This window comes from Vitis vinifera, chromosome 18, assembly GCF_030704535.1.
Source record: "Vitis vinifera cultivar Pinot Noir 40024 chromosome 18, ASM3070453v1".
NCBI classification, from domain to species: domain Eukaryota; kingdom Viridiplantae; phylum Streptophyta; class Magnoliopsida; order Vitales; family Vitaceae; genus Vitis; species Vitis vinifera.
In genome coordinates, this window is record NC_081822.1 from 32,046,073 (window position 1) to 32,066,284 (window position 20,212).

The following is a 20,212-nucleotide window of genomic DNA, read 5'->3' on the forward strand; positions in this document are numbered from 1 at the left end:
AGGCAATCAAGCTCTTTTGTGATAGTCAGTCAGCCCTTCATATGGCCAAAAATCCAGTATTTCATGAACGCACCAAACACATTGAGGTTGATTGTCACTTTGTTCGGGATGCGATAATAGATGGTTTGATTGCTCCGTCATATGTTCCTACCGTTACACAATTGGTGGATATTTTTACAAAGGCTCTTGGAAAGAAACAATTTGATTATCTTCTTGCCAAGTTGGGCATTTTTGAACCTCATGCTCCAACTTGAGGGAGGGTGTTGAGATATTATGATATATTCTAGGAAAGTAGTTATTATGATATATGTTGAGATATTATGATATATTCTAGGCAAGTAGATATTATGATATATTCTAGGAAAGTAGTTGCTATTGTTTGGGATTGTTTCCTAAACTCACGGTTTTCCCTTAATTAGGTTTGCTTGATGTACTATATATTTACTGGATGAATATCAATTAGGGTTAAGCTTTGACCCTTTAATCACACTTTATGGACTTTGGAGAAAATTCACTTGGAGTTATTTCTAATTGGCATCGCTATTCAAATTTTGTAAATCAGTATTACTATTAATTTTCAATTTTATTAAGTATATGAAATAATTAACTTTCAACAAAGGTGGAAAGGAAAATAACCTATGTACTTTACACTTCACTTGAGCAAGTGGGAACCACCTATTGACTAAAATATTCAGCAACTTGTCTACTTTAATCAATTTGTACAATGACAACAAAGAAAATTCTTAACTTGGTCGGGCGTCTACTTTAAAGCTTTTTCACTAGAACCACTTTGAAAAAAGAAATATTTGGCTTTTGAAAAAGCGAGAACATGCAAGATTATGCTAGATTGAAAGATAGTGTTCTCTTTAATGGTCACACTGAAATAAGTGTTCATTTGGACAAGGTATTCATTTGTTTACCAAAGGGGAGTTGATTAAGATAAGCATATCAAAATACTATTGTTGCCCTAGGACCCCAGCTGCATAACTTTTTTCTAAACTTTCATCCATTTCTTCTTGTCTCTACAGGGAAGACTCGGCTTCTAATGTACTCCTGTAAAAGCCAAGGTAAAATGTAATAGAAAAGAGTAATGGAAAATTACATCAAATTGCCTTCCATCGTTCATTTTTAAAGGGATGCATAAAGCAAATGGAATTGAAAATATGGGCAGCAATGCTGGCTCCACAAATGCAAACGAATATTTTACTTTTGACTGTTGCTCTATGTTCATAGGAGTTCCATACAAGCTTCATTATTCCTTTACAACCAATGTTAAAATTGCCGAAGAAAGGCAAGCTCAGTCATTGATCAGCATCCAAAAAACTCTTCTCTTCTCTTTGCCAGCTTTCTTACCCTTTTTGCAAAAACAGTCCAAGAATGGCTTCTACCAGCACCCAAAAAGCTTCTTCTGTTACTATTTCTCATACTTACGATGTGTTCTTGAGTTTCAGAGGTGAAGATACTCGCAAGAATTTCACTGATCATCTCTACAAAAACTTGGATGCATATGGAATTTGCACCTTCAGAGATGATGAAGAACTTGAGAAAGGAAGAGATATTGCATTTGATCTCTCAAGGGCTATCGAAGAATCAAAGATATTCATTGTCATTTTCTCGAAAAATTATGCCAACTCCAGGTGGTGTTTAAATGAACTTCTGAAGATTATCGAGAGTATGGAGAAAGAAGGAAAAATAGTTCTACCAATTTTCTACCATGTGAATCCCTCAGATGTAAGAAAACAGTTAGGAAGTTATGGAGATGCATTTTCTAACCATGAAAAGGATGCAGATGAGGAGAAGAAGGCAAGGATACAAAAATGGAGGACTGCCTTGAGCAAAGCAAGCAACCTATCTGGATGGCATATAGATGAGCAGTAACTATACTTCCCTTTACCCTTAGTTTAAAATTCATTCATGTTTTGAATTTTGTTTGGATTGAGGCTTTACCATCCATTCTCAAATCAAACCTGCATGATATTAGTTAACTACCAATTTTGTTTCTTTTGTTTGGTTGACTCAATTTTATTTGATTTATGAAGAATGGTCTTTTTTTTTAATTAATACAAAGGTTTAAATTATGAGAGATTCTCAATTACATTAAATATTTTATTCATGATAATTTTACATTAATTTCACCTTTTTGGATTAAAAATAAATAAATAAGGGATTAAAATAAAATGAATGAAGTGTAAAATGAATGATTAATCTTAATTTAAGATATAATTACGAAAACACAGTAGATTGCAAAATCTTGAGAATTCTATAAAACAATCAATTTTTTTTATTTTTATACATACATGTTGAACTCATTTTTTATTTCCAATACAAGTTTAGATAATTTAGTATCTTTATATTAAATTTAATTTTTGAAATGATGAGTTCAATAGTTTTAGGTTGAACCCTTCATTTGAAAGCACAAATTTAATGTAAAAATGTTAATTAAACTTGTTATTTCTGACAATAAGTTCAATATAAAATGTTAAAATTGTACTTTAAAAAGACCAGTTGAATAACATAAAATTCATTCTTTTGAAGAGACGAGTTTAGATGAGTTAAATATAAAAATACTAAATACATCTTTTGAAAAAAGTTTAATATTATTAAAGTCATATGTTAAAAAATAAGTTCAATGTAAAGATACAAAACTTATCTTTTCAAACAATAAGTTATATTCGAATTGTCTTTTAAAAGATAAGTTCAATATTTTAATATTTTAACTTTGAAATTATCTTTACAAATATTGAATTAATTTTTTCAAAAGACAAGTTGAATATGAAAATGCTAAATTTTTCTTTTGAAAAAATAACTTCAATATAAAAATGTTAAACTTGTATTTTTAAAAATAAGATCAATATAAAATTATTGAACTTGTCTTTTTAAGAGATAAGTTCAACAAATTAATCTTTTATGTACACCTCTCTTATAATTAAAAGACAAGTTGAATATTGCAACAATGAAATATTCTTACATTAGAATCTTTTGTCCAAAAGATAAGTTCCATGTAGATTCCACTTAACATACATTATGTTAATTTTAAAAATATTTTTTAAAGAAAAATGTTTAAATTTTTTTTTGAATCTGTTGTAGAGAATCTAAAAAAAATAAACAATTAAACAAAAAATTTCCTCCTGTTAAAACTGTTTTTATGATAGCCTTCCATATCAAATAATACATCTCCTTTGGGATAGATCAGTAAATAACATTAAAAAAATAAAAAAGAAATTGTTTTTAATTAAGTTTTGCCATCTTCACAACCATCTCATAGTTGTTCTGCCTCATTGATGTGACACTCACCTGGGAAGCTCTTTATTTATTTCAATACTTGAAGGATCCTCTTATCACTTTGGGACTCCTGCCTGCCTCTTCGAAACTTTTGCAATTTAGTCAGTTCAAAAAAACCTATAACTCTATTTTGCTGTGAGGCCCTGGCGATTGAATGATGTCTATGAATTTCTTGCTCACCTATTGCAAAGATTCTCATGCACCTCCCTCCATTATCTGTCTTTTCTTTTCTTTTTTCTTTTCTTTTTTTGTGATATATAAATTCTTCAAGAAGTCTCAATTCCTGTGCACTAAATGCTCACTCACTTCAAAGATTTCCAAGTTTGTTTTATGATTAGGTGATGCATTTTATTATCCCACAATGGAGTAACAAGTCCGTGTCATTAACCGTCCATGTTCAATTGTGATTTATCTGGCCTAAACTCCATCCCTTAACACTCCTACCCTATTCACTTGGGATTAATTTACTGGTTTTATTCTCATAATGAAACCAAAAATAAAAACATCAGAACTTGGTAAGCTTAGATTGGTGAATCGGAAGCTTGAAGCTTGGCACATTAGTAGTTATCCCATCTGAGCTCTGTAACCAATTTTTTTTTTTGTTTTTTTGTTTTTGTTTTTTTTTTTTTTTTTTGGGGTTTTGAACTTTATCACTTGGCTGTAGAGTTGATAAAAACTAAATTACACTTAAATTTGTAAATTGACTTGACCTATTTATTTTGCATTTTGTTACTACTAATTCAAGTGTACTAGATAGAACTAAACATCACTAAATTTATTTTGCTTTTGTTATATTTGGCAACTCATTCTAACTCATGCATTTCTTTACAATTGGTAGATATGAGACTAATGTTCTCAAGGAAATTACTGATGACATTATTAGAAGATTGAATCATGATCAACCTTTGAATGTTGGCAAGAATATAGTTGGAATGAGTTTTCATTTGGAAAAATTGAAGTCATTGATGAAAAAAAAATTCAATGAAGTTTGTGTTGTTGGGATTTGTGGAATTGGTGGGATTGGTAAAACTACTGTTGCCATGGCTATTTATAATGAGCTCTCAAATCAATATGATGGTAGTAGCTTTCTTCGAAAAGTCAAGGAGAGATCTGAAAGGGATACACTTCAGTTACAGCATGAACTTCTTCAAGATATCTTAAGGGGAAAAAGTTTAAAATTAAGCAATATTGATGAAGGTGTCAAGATGATAAAGAGGAGTCTTAGCTCGAAGAGAGTTCTTGTAGTTTTTGATGATGTAGATAATTTGAAGCAACTAGAATATTTGGCTGAAGAGCAGGGTTGGTTTGGTGCAAAAAGTACAATCATCATTACTACAAGAGACAAAAACTTGTTGGCTCAATATGGAGTGAATATAGAGTATGAGGTTACTACATTAAATGAGGAAGAAGCTATTGAGCTTTTTAGTTTGTGGGCCTTTAGACAAAATCTTCCTAATAAAGTTGATCAAGACCTCTTCTATGAAGTAGTACGTTATGCCAAAGGCCTTCCTTTAGCTCTCAAAGTTTTAGGTTCCAATTTCTTTGATAAGAAGACAAAAGAAGAATGGAAAAGTGCATTGGAAAAGCTCAAAAAATCATCAGATGAGAGAATTTATAGTGTTCTTAGAACAAGTTATGATGGACTTGATAGTGTAGATAAGGATATATTTCTTGACATTGCATGTTTCTTCAAAGGCAAGGACAAAGACTTTGTTTCAAGAATATTAGGTCCTTATGCAAAGAATGGAATAAGAACTCTTGAAGATAAATGTCTCATAACTATTTCAGCAAACATGCTAGATATGCATGATATGGTACAACAAATGGGTTGGAATATTGTTCATCAAGAATGCCCTAAAGACCCAGGAGGAAGGAGTAGACTGTGGGGTTCTGATGCCGAATTTGTGCTTACAAAAAATACGGTAAGAGCTAAATGCATGAAGCTAATATTCTTATTTTTGTCTAAAAAATACATATTTAAATGGTTTCAATTAAGTTTTATGCATTTTGTGCCTCACTTATTTTTTACTTTTATGTTTCAGGGGACACAAGCAATTGAAGGATTGTTTGTGGAAATCTCTACACTAGAACATATAGAGTTCACTCCAAAAGCTTTTGAAAAGATGCATAGACTTAGATTGCTTAAAGTCTATCAACTGGCTATATATGATTCTGTAATAGAACCTTGGATGGACAATAGCCCTAATGAAATGGAATATTTGGGACTGCCCCTTCCTAGAAAATTTGAATTTCCTTTTTTTGAGTTAAGATATCTCCATTGGGATGGATACTCTTTATGCTACTTGCCAAAAAACTTTGATGCAAAGAATCTTGTCGAACTCAGTTTGAGGGGTAGCACAATAAGGCAACTTTGGTATGGGAAAAAGGTATTATTATTACTTCATAATACTTTTTTTCATATTAATTTTAAATTTTATGGAAACTTACTATTAAAATACCTTTTTTCAGCTTCTTGTCAAATTGAAGGTCATCAACCTAAGTTATTCAGTGAATCTCATCAAAATCCCGGACTTTTCAAGTGTGCCAAATTTGGAGATTTTAACTTTAGAAGGTTGAGCAATGTTACGTAAAAGGTAATTCATCTATCAATAATACAGTTATTGCCTAACGTCATTTTTCTTGGTTTTGACAGGTTGTAGAAGACTTAAGAGTCTTCCAAGCAGCTTTGATAAGTTCAAATGCCTTCAAAGTCTTTCTTGTGGAGGTTGTTCAAAGCTAACGAGTTTCCCAGAAATCAATGGAAATATGGGAAAGCTAAGGGAGTTTAATTTCAGTGGAACATCTATAAACGAGGTACCATTGTCAATTAAACATCTAAACGGTCTTGAAGAGTTGCTTTTAGAAGATTGCAAGAAGCTTGTGGCCTTTTCCGAGAACATTGGTAGTTTGAGCTCTCTTAAATCTCTCAAACTTAAAGGATGTTCAAAATTAAAGGGTCTTCCATCATCAATCAAACATTTAAAAGCTCTTAAAAACTTAGATTTGTCAAGTTGTGAAAATCTTGTGAGGCTTCCTGAGAGTATTTGTAGTTTGAGCTCTCTTGAAACTCTCTTTCTCAATGGGTGTTTAAAATTCAAGGGCTTCCCAGGAGTTAAGGGCCATATGAACAATCTAAGGGTGCTTCGTCTAGATTCAACAGCTATAAAAGAGATACCTTCATCAATTACACATCTAAAAGCCTTGGAATACTTAAATTTGTCAAGGAGCAGCATTGTGAGTCTCCCAGAGAGCATTTGTAGTTTGACATCTCTTAAAACTATAAATGTCGATGAGTGTTCAGCACTCCACAAATTGCCAGAGGACCTAGGGGAGTTGTCACGTTTGGAGATACTTTCATTTTCATACATCAGATGTGACTTGCCCTGTTTGTCAGGCTTATGCTCCTTAAAAGAGTTAACTCTACAGGGTTGCAATCTAAAGCAAGGAGTGATTAAGAGAGATAGCCGCTTGTCCTCATTGAAGACATTAATCCTAATTGATTGCAACTTAAAGGACGGAGTAGTCCTTGATATTTGCCACCTTTTGTCATTGAAAGAGCTACATCTAAGCAGCTGCAACATAAGAGGAATCCCTAATGATATTTTCTGCCTATCATCCTTGGAAATATTGAATCTGGATGGAAACCATTTTAGTAGCATACCTGCTGGCATCAGTCGACTGTATCATCTGACATCACTTAACTTGAGGCACTGCAACAAGCTTCAACAAGTTCCAGAGCTTCCATCAAGTCTACGGCTTTTAGATGTGCATGGCCCTTCAGATGGTACTTCATCAAGCCCGTCATTGCTGCCGCCACTGCATTCTCTGGTCAATTGTTTAAATTCGGCAATTCAGGTACGATTTCTATCGCACAGGACTTTTCTTTTATGCAGGCAATGGATTTACATAATGCTTTTGTGCAGGATTCGGAAAATAGAATCAGGCGTAATTGGAATGGAGCATATTTTTCTGATTCTTGGTACAGTGGCAACGGAATTTGTATTGTGATTCCTGGAAGTAGTGGAATACCAAAGTGGATAAAGAACAAGAGAAAGGGATCTGAGATAGAGATAGGGCTTCCTCAGAATTGGCACCTAAACAATGATTTCTTGGGATTTGCCTTATACTGTGTTTATGCTCCCGTTCCCTCTAACCTTGAGGCCATGATTAGAACAGGATTTCTGAATATATCTGAGAAAAGATCCATTTTTGGATCTCTCTTTGGTTTTTATTTAGAAGTAAACTGTGGCATGGCTAGCCATGGCGATGAATTCCAATCCAAGGATATTCTCTCATTTTCATCTGATTGTGAATGCTGCCAGGATTTTGATTTTGATGGTGGTCTATCATGGGTAATATGTTATCCCAAAGTTGCTATTCGGGAGAAGTATGGGACGCACTTCAAGGCTTTATTTCAGGGCTGCTATTTTGGTAAATTGAAAAGCTTTGAGGTGATAGAATGTGGGGTCCATCTTATATACGCCTAAGATCTTCATCCACCAACAGATGTGGATCTTAGCTGCTAGGAATGCCAATCTTTGTTCACGATCAACTTTCCAAGCTGAGAATGCTCAACTTGACTCACTGCCACAAGCTTCTATGAAGTTAATTTACAGCTTCCGTCAAGTCTACTTGGTTTCCTTTCTCTTTCAAAAAGCTTCTAATGATCAGCAATTTAGGTACTATATATTTTTGTGGCATTTAATTTAACCATTTCTTTTATGGAGACACAAGATTTACGTAGTACTGTTTGTGCGGGAGTTTGAATGCAGGTCGTTATCAGAGGGAGGGAATTAAGAAGTATTGCTTAAATAAATGGTGGCGGTTACTTTGGTAATAAACCATACAAAGTGGAGAATGTGGATTCCTCTTATGTATGCTCGTCCCACAATGATCATACCATTGGTAATGTAAAGAGAAGTTACGATGATGTAGAACACAACTTAACCAGAAGAGATTCAAAGGAACCCAACACTTGGCGTCGGGCTCCACCACACTTGCATCAGCAATGCTTTGTTTATTATTGGTAAATCACCTCCCTTTCTCTTGTTTGGTTATATAACTCATACTTGGGAATTTACTATAGAACCTTCTCTAGTCTAGGGGCATTTCCACTATGTATGTGGTCTTTCAATGCCCTTGGGAAAATTCTTTAATAGGTTTAGTCTATTAACTTCTCATAATACAAGATTTTTCTCACTGATCTGACCCACAGAGCAATTAGAGTTACTGCAAATTGGCTTCCTCCCATATACCCCCCCTAAATCTGCTTACTTATTCTTGCTTTGGTATGTGGGTGTTTGTGGCACCAAACTTGACTACGTTTTCATGGATTTGCTTTTGATAAATTGGTAGGTATTCATGTAATTATCATCTCAATTGGAACAACTAGCAACCTAATGTTTGATGCAAATAATCCCTTCTTTCTTAATTTGAGTTTATTTTGTATTTTTTTTTCTCTCTAATGCCCTTAATTGTTGAGAATGGGATGCAAGACAGGTTGAGGGGAGTAAAGATTTGTGTGTGTATCTGAATTCTTTGAAGAATAAGTCAACCACTCCAACTAGTGCATGCCGACATATGTGGTCCAATGCAAACGTTATCTCATAACAAAAGTAGTTCTCGTCTTTTTGTTGATGATTTCAATAGAGGTATTTTGGATATACGTGGGTATTTGAGATTGAAAACTACTTGGCCCTTTTTAATGCTTTTCCATGTTAGTAATATTTTTTCTTGAAAAACCTAAACTAATGGATAATCAAATCAACATTCATGTCCTTTGTCCTTGTGGATTACATTTAATTGTTTATTTTATGGACCACTATATTTCTTTCATGATGTATGGTCAAAATGTCATATTAAATGAATTTCTAAATGAAAGATGGAGTATAGCAAGATCTCTCAATAATATAAAATTGTTCTTTTTCTTTTGGTTTGAATCTCTTTGTTAATTACCCATTACAATATGCTTTTAAAATAAGTTTTGATCATATCTTAAATTATCTTTCATCTAATTGTTTTTGTTTCTTGTGTCTTTTTGTGCTTCTATGCTTGCCAGTTAGGCTTTGCTTAAATCTTTACCAACCCGTTTCAACATTCTCTACTCCTAACACATTCATGAAATCCTTCATTGTCAAGTATTTAATAAGATTTTGATTGGAATTAAAACTCTGATTATGATCAGCTAACTCCATATTGGTTTACCAATTAGACCTCTTTACAAATAAGGAGTTGTATAAAACCAAATCCTTCTTGGAATTTGGGTTGTTGAATGGACCTTGAAAATGCTTCTAGCAAAGTGAGGTTTTGAGAAATTCACATTTGCACCAACTTTAGTAGAAATAGAACCGACAAATCAAGATGAGATGGGAAGATCTCAAAGCCTTAAAATCAAAACCCTATCCCATCTTTACACTCACTTCTACTCAAGCTAACCCTAACAAAATGTAACAGCTAGAAGAACAACCTACAGCCTAATAGAGTTGATTGGAAAGGGATTCTTCGATTCTTACAACACTTCTTTGAATAGGATTACAAAACTTTTTCCTCAAATAGAATGCCTTAGAGAGCATTTTGCCCCCATCTATATATATATATATATATATAGATTTTTTTTTTTTGTGGTACCATATCCTATAACTTGAGCCCTGTTGTTTCATGTATATTAAACATCATACTCATCCTCTCTGTCTTCCATCTTGATACACATACATCTTTGTACATGCTTGTAGACCATTAAATGTATTGTTGTAGTGGCCAGGAGGAAGTAAAACTTATCTAGGTACCATTGTTGGGATTTCCAGGGATCTATCCATGTGATCCTTAGTTGAGACCCTTCATCACCGTTATCACAAGAAGGCATAATTCCCTAGTGAGATTGATGTCATGCAAAGAGCAATTGCCAAGCTCTTTAGTTCGTCAGGTATCTACTATTTGAAAAACTCCAATAGCTCTAGGTACATGAAAACTTCTGAAGCTCCTATGAGTGCATACTATGGGATTTGCCAAAAAATTCTCAAGGAGCTCGAGTCTTCACAGTTTGTACAATCTTTTTAGGCATACTTCAGTCTGCAACACTCCCACATTCCGGTAAAGATGATTGCCAATGTTGCTATAATAAGACCAATTTTCATTAATTCTTCCAGTTTAGTAAGACCTTTAGCATCTTATCCTTTTAAACTGCAATGACTTTTTTTATCTGCTCTCTTGTAAAACAGGATAAACTTTGAAGTGCATTTTTGACTTCCCAGTTTAAGCGTAATTCTTGAGCTAGTCAATAGTTATAGTATGTAAAAGGAAAGAAAAGAGCAACAATGAGAAGCTAATTACAATGGTAAAAATTACCTAGAAAATTATACAAGTTAATTTTGTGTGTTCCCAATAAGGATCACTGAAGAATGCCCCAACAAGAGAGAATTTATACAGTTCCAATCGGTTTGCTGACATCTTTAGCAGTATCAGGATTGTTTTGTTGCTTCAACCAAATCAAAATAAGACATTTATAATTATAACCAGGTATAATCAGAAAAAGGGTACCTTTATATGAAGAGAATGACATATTGAAACATTTCACATGGAACTTTCAATTGCAAAATGTAAATGTCATACTCTCCATATTGAAGCATTTTTCATTGGTGATATATGAGGGCAAAAAGGTGTTAAAGTTTTAATATCGTTGAAAAGAACAATATGCTTCCTGAGCTATTTCCATTTGTTTTCCCTTTTACAGTTGTGCAATTACTTAATGAAATTGATAGTTTCATTGAGCTTATAGTTTTTGAGATTGATCTTTTTGGACTCTCATCTTGCTCTTATTTATATGTTTGTGTTTTTTATCATATTTATTAAACTATATTTATTGTGTATGGTAGGACCTGGAAGAACATGGAAGAGGAACACAAAGCTCCCTCATCTGATATAAAGCTCCAGAAGGTGAGTATTTTCACTCTGTACAAGGTCAAAATGAGAAGCTGAAGGTAAATTCATTTACCAACTTTGGTTCTGTATTTTATAGCACAGGGAACAGTTTAGGACCCACTTGATATTTGACAAAATGAAGATTGCATGTGGCAAAATAACTGGATTCCTAGCTTGAAGGAAAAATATTGACTAGAGGGGTTTTTATAGGATTGATTGGGCATTGTGTTTTGCAATGACAAAAAAATCATGACAATGAATCAATAAAACTGGGAATTGTAAGCTATATCAAGTGTAAGCTCATTGATCATCTCTATGACTTTGATGTGTTTATAGAATTAATCTAGCATTATGCTATCTGTACACACTTTGTTAATTTTCATTTATTTTTATTTTTTTCCATATGAAAATGTCCCGCTGATCCATGGATGTCTCTGCTTGTCTTCAGGATATTTCTCACATTATTGAATGTGCTTGTGGAGCTGAATACAAGGTAGGATTGGAGCTTTGTGCATAACAAGATGCCAAACAATTGCATGATCTAGGAACAACAAGCACTAGTTGCTTTAAACATCAACAAACTAAGTCTCTGAAATTGTAAATGGTTGCCTTGGCCCAGTAATCTTTGTCAGTGCTGACTCCTGCAACCAAGCCTTTCTCAAGTGCTTGCAGTTCATTGACTCCGTGAGCCACCAGAGCTGCAGAGATATCATGAGCTTCATAATTCTCCTCTACAATGGCAATGCTATGGGATCATGCATGTCTTACCTCTTCAAACTATCTACACCGCTATAAGAAGCTTTTCACTACTTCACTTCATCCTCCGACATTCAAATGTTTTTTGGAATAGGTTGTGGATTCATTTGATTGATGGGGTACGTTTCTGAGAAAATGGGTGTAAAGGCTTTGTGGTTCAACAACATCCAATTTGTTTGGGCTCATGAGCCCTTAGTGAGCTTTCATTTGCCTTTGCCAAAGTGGCTTTCATAACCCTGCTTGTCCAAGGCAAAACCTAACATCAAATAAAGGCATGAATATGGAACATTTCTTACATCTTTTAGTGTCAACTTTCACCCCCACATTGGTTTCAAAGCAGACATCACTGATTCATATAATCTTATAGTGATTAGAATTTTCCATCTTGACAATGCAAAAGTCTCTAATTTTATAGTCAGAAAACAACTCTAAGTGAGGAGTACCATGGTAGAAGGCTGCAATGTCTACAATTCACTCAATTCATTGCTCATCTACATGTAAACACTCATCTAAGAGCATCAAAACTTCATGGCTCTTAAACATAGAGGTTATAATATTCTAGTCATCTTTTTTTTTTTTTTTTCTTATTCTACCTATTTTGTTCCCTATTCCAAATGCGGCAATTCTTTTTCATATGTCCCTCTTTGTCACAACAGAAACATTTGATTTTATTTCTAGCATAGGATCTTCCATTGGAATGGTCATGACCTTTCTATCCTCTAAATTTTTATCATGAGGTTTTGTGCATTTTCTATGTCAGAAGCCTTCCTTTTTGTCTCTTTATTATACAAATTTCCCTTTATAAGTTCCACAGACAATGCACCATTTGAAACAAAGTTACTGATAATTACAACAAAAGTTTCTCAATTGTCTAGTAGTGAACACAACAACAAGAAATTTGCATCTCATCATCCATAACCATTTTCATAGTAGCTAACTAATCTACGACAGTTTGAAAAGCATTCAAGTGATCTATAATTGGAGTTCTTTCCTTTAACTTCATGTTTTCACTAACTTCTTCAATGAGAAAAAATTATTCTCAATAGTTTTTTGTTTGTTCAAAAACCAATTTCTTCTATAAATCATAGACATTTTTTTTTCATTTGGCACATATGCAATGGCATGATGGGTATCAATCTATTGCCTAATGTAAGCAATTTCCTTTTTGTTCATGTTCTTCCATTCCAAGTTAGAAATATCCTTAGGCCTAGCTTCTTCACCCTCAAGAGTATATGATAAATCTTCCATCATGGACTTCCACATAGCCCCAATTTAAATTGTTAAGTTTTACCATGCAAGTTGAGTTCCTTTTTATTTCCATCGCTTTCAAGAATATGTAATCTCATAAACCAAGCTCTAATATACCACTTGTCAAGAGTTAATGAGAATTATATAGAGTATTCACCTGTACAGGTTAAAAGATTCCTCCATAATAATAACATACCAAGAGAGGGAAATAATAATCTAAGAACATCTAAGTAAAATGCCATCAATTATTGTTAATAATCATGTTAATAGTCTTCAAATTACCTTCTGAAAAATTCTAGATCCAATAATAAATTGTTTCACCACTCAAATTTTCACGTCAGGTCATGAATGGAACCACAATCAAAATGGGAATCACTTCGTTTCACAGCACAAATACCTTTCACCTTCTCTTCAAAGAACTTTTCTTCTTAAGTTCTCTTTGTTTTTCTTTTTAGAGAAAATAAAATTGAGTTAGAGAGTTTTTGAAAGAAAGCAACAGAGAGATGTATTTTTTTATATATTTAGTTGGGTGATTTCTGGCAGTTTTTGGCAGTTCCAACTCCCCATAAACTGATCCCCCCCAGATCTCTGATTTGTTGGATCAAATTGAGTTAACCCCACTTGAGCACCCACCCAACTCCAACATCTCCTACTTGCACAAGATGGGTTGATACAACCGATCAATAATTATCCAAGTCCATTCTCTTAGATTTTTTAAGGTGATTCATATAGGTAAATGGGTTGTGTGACCATGCGAGCACATCTACAATTTGGGAGCTTATAAAGTTATGTACATGTTAGGGATACATAATAGCTTAACCCCAAAATTATGAGTAAACAATTATAATAATGTCTCGTTGTACCCCATATTTATTTAGTCGCATTTTAATGTATACACTTAATCCCTCAAAGCTGCATACTATACAACATTATAAATGTATTCATAATTATATTAGCTACAAAAGCAATATAACCGGTCGACCATGAATGCATCTTTGTCTATGTAACTAAAAAAAATCTTTCTTTTAAGCTCGTGTCTTTTAGATTCAAATTAATCACTTGCCCAATATGTCCCATAAGGATAAATTATTTTATTTCTGTTGGAAACATACCAAAGTGGCAACATTAATTTGTCACCACAAAACATAGCCAAAAATACAAAGAGTACAATAATGGGCTATTATAATTGTAATAAACCCTAAGGATCTCACACAGTGAGGATGTAGGGATTAATCACTCACTTTCCTTATTAGTCACTTTCAAACACATGTAGTATGAAATACATGCTATGGTGGTTTCTCTTCACTTAGAGAGTGTATGTCAAATTATCACCATATGGACCTCAACTAAGAGTTTCATACCAACAACTTGTTTGAGTTTCACATCTATAGTTCTCCTCAAACCTTCTATGCTAAAACTCAAGTTCGGTTCAAATAGGCAAATGTAATTGTGGGCAATTACATTTGGTCAAGATGTCATTTATTATAGACCTCATCTTGATATTAAATAAGAGATTTTTTTAGACATTTAAGGGGCTGGAAAATTGGTTTTGTAAGGCCCTATTTGGATGGGAAAATGGGGGAACGGTTTTGAAGTTCAAAAAGTTTGCATTTGGGTGAGAGGGTTAGATCACGTGAGGGGAAGGGTTCTAGAGTCTTCAAAGAGAGGATATAAAATTAAGGGATCATCTTTTGTTAGGAGGTTAGCATTTTTGGAGGCCATTCGAGATCTTTGTGGAGTTGAGAGAAAGTGAGAGAAAACAGAGATAAAAGATAAAGAGAGATGCAATCGAGTAGGCGGTGAGTTTTCTTTTTTTGTTCTGGGTTGAGAAAAAAGCTAGAAAAGAGAAGTGAAGACCGAGAGTTCTAGTGGAAGTGGTACTGCCATTGAGTTTCCAGTCATTCGATTTCGCAAATTGTGTTTTTCTTTTCTTTTTTCTTTTTTAGGTTCTAACTTCTTTAATTTTCCTTCCGTTTTTTTTTTTTTTAACAAAAATCAAGATATGATCCTCTATTTTCATTGTCCTCATTTATTTTGATCGGATCACTTAAGAGCATATAATTGTATTTCGTTCATCTGTTGCGGATTTGTATTGGTTTTGGTTGTGTTGAGAATTTTTGAATGAATTTTTTTTGTGATTTCTGTACTTTCTATCTCCGGTCATTTATGAGAAATCTTAAGTTATTATTTTTGGATATTTATATATATATATATATATATATAGGTTTGGATCTGATTATTGGAGAAATTCTAATTATATATTGTTTATTTAACTCGTGATCTATTGCCTTAGAAATTTTGTATGATCCTCTATTTTTGTTGTTCTCGTTTATTTTGATCAAATCACTTTAGAGAATATAATTGTATTTCATTCACCTATTGTGGATTTGCATTGGTCTTGATTGTGTTGAGAATTTTAGAATGAATTTTTTTATGGTTTCTATATTTTTCCACCTATGATCAGTTTTTAGAAATCTCAAGTTATTATTTTTGGATATATATATGTTTGGATTTGAAAAGGCATTTTGAAATTTAATAGAAATGGAATATATTGATTCAATTTTATTATATTGGAAATGCATGTTGGAATGTGGTTGAAAATGAGATGTAGAGAATGAATTTCTTTTATGGAAATGGTTGTTGGAAATCCAATAGAAAATGAGATATCATGTGTGATTTTTATTTTTTTTAATGTATGAATATTGGAATTCAATAGAAAATATAATAGAGAGATTTTTATTTTTATATTTTTGAAAATGCATGCTAAAAGGAATGGAGTGTGATCTGTTGAATAAAAAAATAAAACATAAGAATGAAATCCTAATGATATGCATGTGTTAAATAAATAAATAAATAATAGAAAAAAGAATAGTAGATTTGAGGATTGTACAAACCAGCCATGAAAATGTACTAATGAGGTTAGTGGACATGCTTATATCAAATAGAAAATTTCAATGATCTTACTATTAGTGCCTACATGAAATTTGAATTAATAATATGAAGGTTATTGAGAGAATTGGTGTTTTGTTCATATAACGGTGAAATGGATATTTTATCTTTGGTTTGCACTTTAGTTTGATGTAAGTAAATTATTTTTTTTAATCATTAACTTATACTATACATTTTCTTCTTTATTTAGGTCCCTTCTCACTTTATAATTTTTTTTTTTAATACATATCAGTTTAGGTTAGGTGTGAACAAATTGGGCTACACACGAGTGTTGTTAAAATTTGATATTTAGGAAATTAAGTGATTAAATGTGGATTACTTAATAAATTATGATTGAGATTGAGTTAATTTTTTCTTCAAAATTTATTTTCATCCAAGTAAGCCATTGGATAATCACATGAAAATTGGCTTTTAATAAACTCTTTTGATTTTGATTCATGAAAATTTGATTCATCTTAATTTTTTCCAAATAATTCACACATGTACACTTAAATTTTTTTTTGTGATCCAAGTTTAAAAATATATATGACTTGTTTTTCTTTAAAAAAATATTTTTATACCTCATTCATAGCAAAATCAATCCTTAAAATTATATTTAAAATCCATCTTAGTCTCTTTTAAGTATGAAATTTCAATTTCTTAAAAAATAAATAAATAAATAATGTTGTCCATTTTATTCGGTATGCAACTTTGAAAAGATTTTAAAATGAATTTTGGTTTTAAATACACATGAATTAAAATTCATAGTTCCAACCAATGGATTCTTTATGAATAAATTCATGTAAATTAAAATGGGATTTAATAAATCCCTATATACAAAATTTTCCAAAACTAAGGTTTTCTATTGACACTATTGACACCTCACTGCATATTTGAACTTATACATTATAATCCGACCATTTAGAAGCTCTTTAAAACTTTTATAATTATTCCATGATATTCTAGACTCTTTGAACTTAGTTTTAGAATTTTATTTTAGTCAAAAATAATTTCTTAATTAAAAGATATAAATCAATCTTTCAGAAGATTCAGCTTTCACTTTGTTTTTGACACTTAGTTTGTTTTACAAAATTAAATTACTAAATGATTTCTTTAAATTCATTGAATATTTTTATCTTAATCTAGAATTCCTAAATTTAATTTTTGACACATATAATACCAAGCAATGATTTCTAAAATGAGAGATATTTTTTTTTTCTTGAACCTACTACACAAGTGCTCTCCAGGAAAGATGATTACTTATTTTTAAATATGTTATGGATATGATGATTTCTTGTGATTATTTTTCATTCAAAATAGATATATTAGGGCTAGTTATATTTTTTTTTTATGATTTTAGAACATCTCTAAGTCAATTAAAAAACTCAATAATTTAATACTTTAAAAAGATGCCCTATTTTGGACCTATTAACATCATTATGAAATCTGGTATTAAATGAGAGCTAGTTGATTAATTTGATCACTTGTATGATAAACTAGACATATAGAAGATATTCTCTAAAAATTTTCATGATAAAAATTAACTTCTAAATATTTGTTTTAGATTTATTTTATAGAATCCCTTGTTTTGATCATTTACTAATTTTTTTTCTGCAAGAAACCCACTAATGAATAAATTTGACATTGATTATGCATAAGTTTAGTTTCCAATTCCTTTTTGAATTCATTACTATTATTGTGAATTAATCTCATTTCCATGAAAGAGCTTTAAGACGCTAAACTAGGTACACAAACCTTTTCTTCACCATTTATTTAAATTAAAGCTTGTGATTGAACATTGTCTATTAGTGTTTGCTTGTTGTGTTGAGATTGTATAACATTAAATTTGACTTGTTATGGAATTTGTGATTGCTTAGAATACAGTGTGATGCTATTGCTTATTATTTAAATTTTGTGTTTTCTGGAAGCGCTTAAAATGCAAACCAGGTATGACTTTCTTTATTAAATTGATTAATTGTGTTGATGTGCTTATTTAGTTCATAGCATCCATGAATTAATCCGTTAATCCTCACAATTATCTCAACTTACTTAATAGAGACCTAGCTTTTAGAGCTTAGAGGGGTCATACGGTTCTTCATTGTACCTTCCCAATAAGTAATCTAACCCCTGGACCCAAATTGGTTTTCACAAACTTGTCTTTTCTTTCAAGAGTCACATTTAAGGTTTTTCTTTCTTATTTTGTTTTTCTTTTTAAAAAATAAAATGAAAGTAAGTGGCGACTCCATTATTAAAAAAAAATTAATTTTTCACAAACAAAAAGTGAGTCCTGCCATCAAATGAGAATGCATGTGAAAATGCGGGATCACAGATATACTAATTCATCAATAAGATAAATATACATGTCATTTCTCACATATCAAAATATTTACATTTTATGTACAAAGCATAAAAAATGCAATACATAGAAGAAAAAACTAATATTCTTACTTGAAGCTAAAAGGAACGATGTTCGGATGATACACAGTGTCTTCTATAATTCTAGAAGTTGCTTTCAATAACCATAACCGTCTAAGATTTTTTATGCTTGATAGAATTTGAAAAACTTGCACTTCGCAAGTTATGAGAAATAGAAAGCACTGTTGTTCGTCTAATGACATTCTTGACAAAGCATATTTGTCAATATTCCTTAAAAGGTGCTACTAAGTCATCAAAAGACTTATTTGTGAAACCATAAAGCCCTTCTTAAATGAATTCTCATATGTTTTTTAAAACAAAACTTTAGGCTCAGATTCTGTTAATGACATTTGTAAAATTCGTTTTTTATAGCCTAATTGAAAAATATATTCCACTTCCAAACTTTTGATCATATTAACCACATGATCCACATGTTCATTTATAGAATGGTTAAAGTCTCTCTTGTAATTCATAAGCATATCCAAAAATGACCAAGGTCCTCTACCTCTTAGTACTTTCCTAGTTCTCTTCATTCGTACCATTTCGTACCTTACCAAAAGGATTTGATTTAATTTTAATGAGTAACATGTACTCATACTTTAATTTGAACAAATTAAAATTTAATTAGAAGAACACAATTATCATAAAAATAAAATAAAATTAAAAAAGACATGTGTCTTTTAATATCCATTTTTTATATATTATTATTTTATAAACAAATCAACATTCATGATTTGAAATAAACAATATAATACCAATAAATGATATATATATCACAGTAAGAGTTAGTGTTTTAGTGGTAATAAAGGACTCCTTACATAGGAATTTAATTATCCACTAGTGGCATAGTAGGGGTGGACTCTTATAACTGATGGGTTTTTCCAAGATTGTAGTGTCATCCCATTATTTATTTATTTCATTTTAATATCCAATTTTCATATTATTGGATATTACCAATAAACACATTATTTGGATACTATCTTCTTTCTCTTTGCATCCCATTATTTATTAATTTTATTTTAATATCCAAATTTCATGTTATTGGATATTATCTGCATTATTGGATATTACCAAATAAACGCATTATTTGGATATTATTTTCTTTCCCTTTCATTGCAAATATCTAGTTTTCACATGCATCATGTGCAACCACCATTTTTTGTTTTTTTTTTTTTTTAATTGTTATATCCACCATTTATTCACTGCATCCACCATTTTTTATTTTTTTTATTTTATTTACGATAACACTATTCTTTCTAAAAACTAATCAGAACATGAAACTATCTTCTTTTTGGAAACAAATAAGAAGTGAATAGGAAACAAATGAAAAACATGCTCTGATACCAATGTTAATAATCATGTTAATAATCTTTGGATTACCTTTTGAAAAATCCCGAATCCAATAATAAATTGTTTCACCATTCAAATTTTCACCCAAGGTTGTGAATGGAACCATAGTCAAAACGGGAACCACTTCGTTTCATAGCACAAACACCTTTCACTTCTCTTCAAATAACTTTTTTTTCTTAAGTTCTCTTTGTCTTTCTTTTAAGAGAAAATAAAATTGAGTCACAGAGGTTTTGAGAGAGAGCGAGAGAGAGATCATTCATTTAATACATATATATATATATATATATTTAGTGGGGTGGTTTTTGGGCAATTTCTG

General features: G+C 31.7%; 2 protein-coding genes and 1 long non-coding RNA gene across 3 annotated transcripts; all 3 read left to right on the forward strand.

Moving 5' to 3' along the window:
- The first annotated feature begins 1,323 nt into the window (after positions 1–1,323).
- On the forward strand, positions 1,324–5,341 carry LOC132253166 (disease resistance protein RUN1-like). The gene is made up of 3 exons (XM_059734585.1): positions 1,324–1,874; positions 4,121–5,217; positions 5,325–5,341. Exons 1-3 carry the CDS (start codon positions 1,378–1,380, stop codon positions 5,339–5,341), a joined length of 1,611 nt encoding a protein of 536 aa, XP_059590568.1. The 5' UTR covers positions 1,324–1,377.
- A 416-nt stretch (positions 5,342–5,757) lies between these two features.
- LOC100256747 (disease resistance protein RPV1) lies at positions 5,758–8,947 on the forward strand. Its single transcript, XM_059734909.1, has 3 exons — positions 5,758–7,137; positions 7,206–7,961; positions 8,055–8,947. The coding sequence occupies exons 1-2, from the start codon at positions 6,049–6,051 to the stop codon at positions 7,767–7,769; spliced, it is 1,653 nt and encodes a 550-aa protein (XP_059590892.1). The 5' UTR covers positions 5,758–6,048; the 3' UTR covers positions 7,770–7,961; positions 8,055–8,947.
- Positions 8,948–11,146: 2,199 nt separating this feature from the next.
- Positions 11,147–12,252, forward strand: LOC132253225 (uncharacterized). The gene is made up of 2 exons (XR_009465044.1): positions 11,147–11,214; positions 11,648–12,252. It is a non-coding gene; the product is annotated as an uncharacterized LOC132253225 (long non-coding RNA).
- The last annotated feature ends 7,960 nt before the right edge of the window (positions 12,253–20,212 follow it).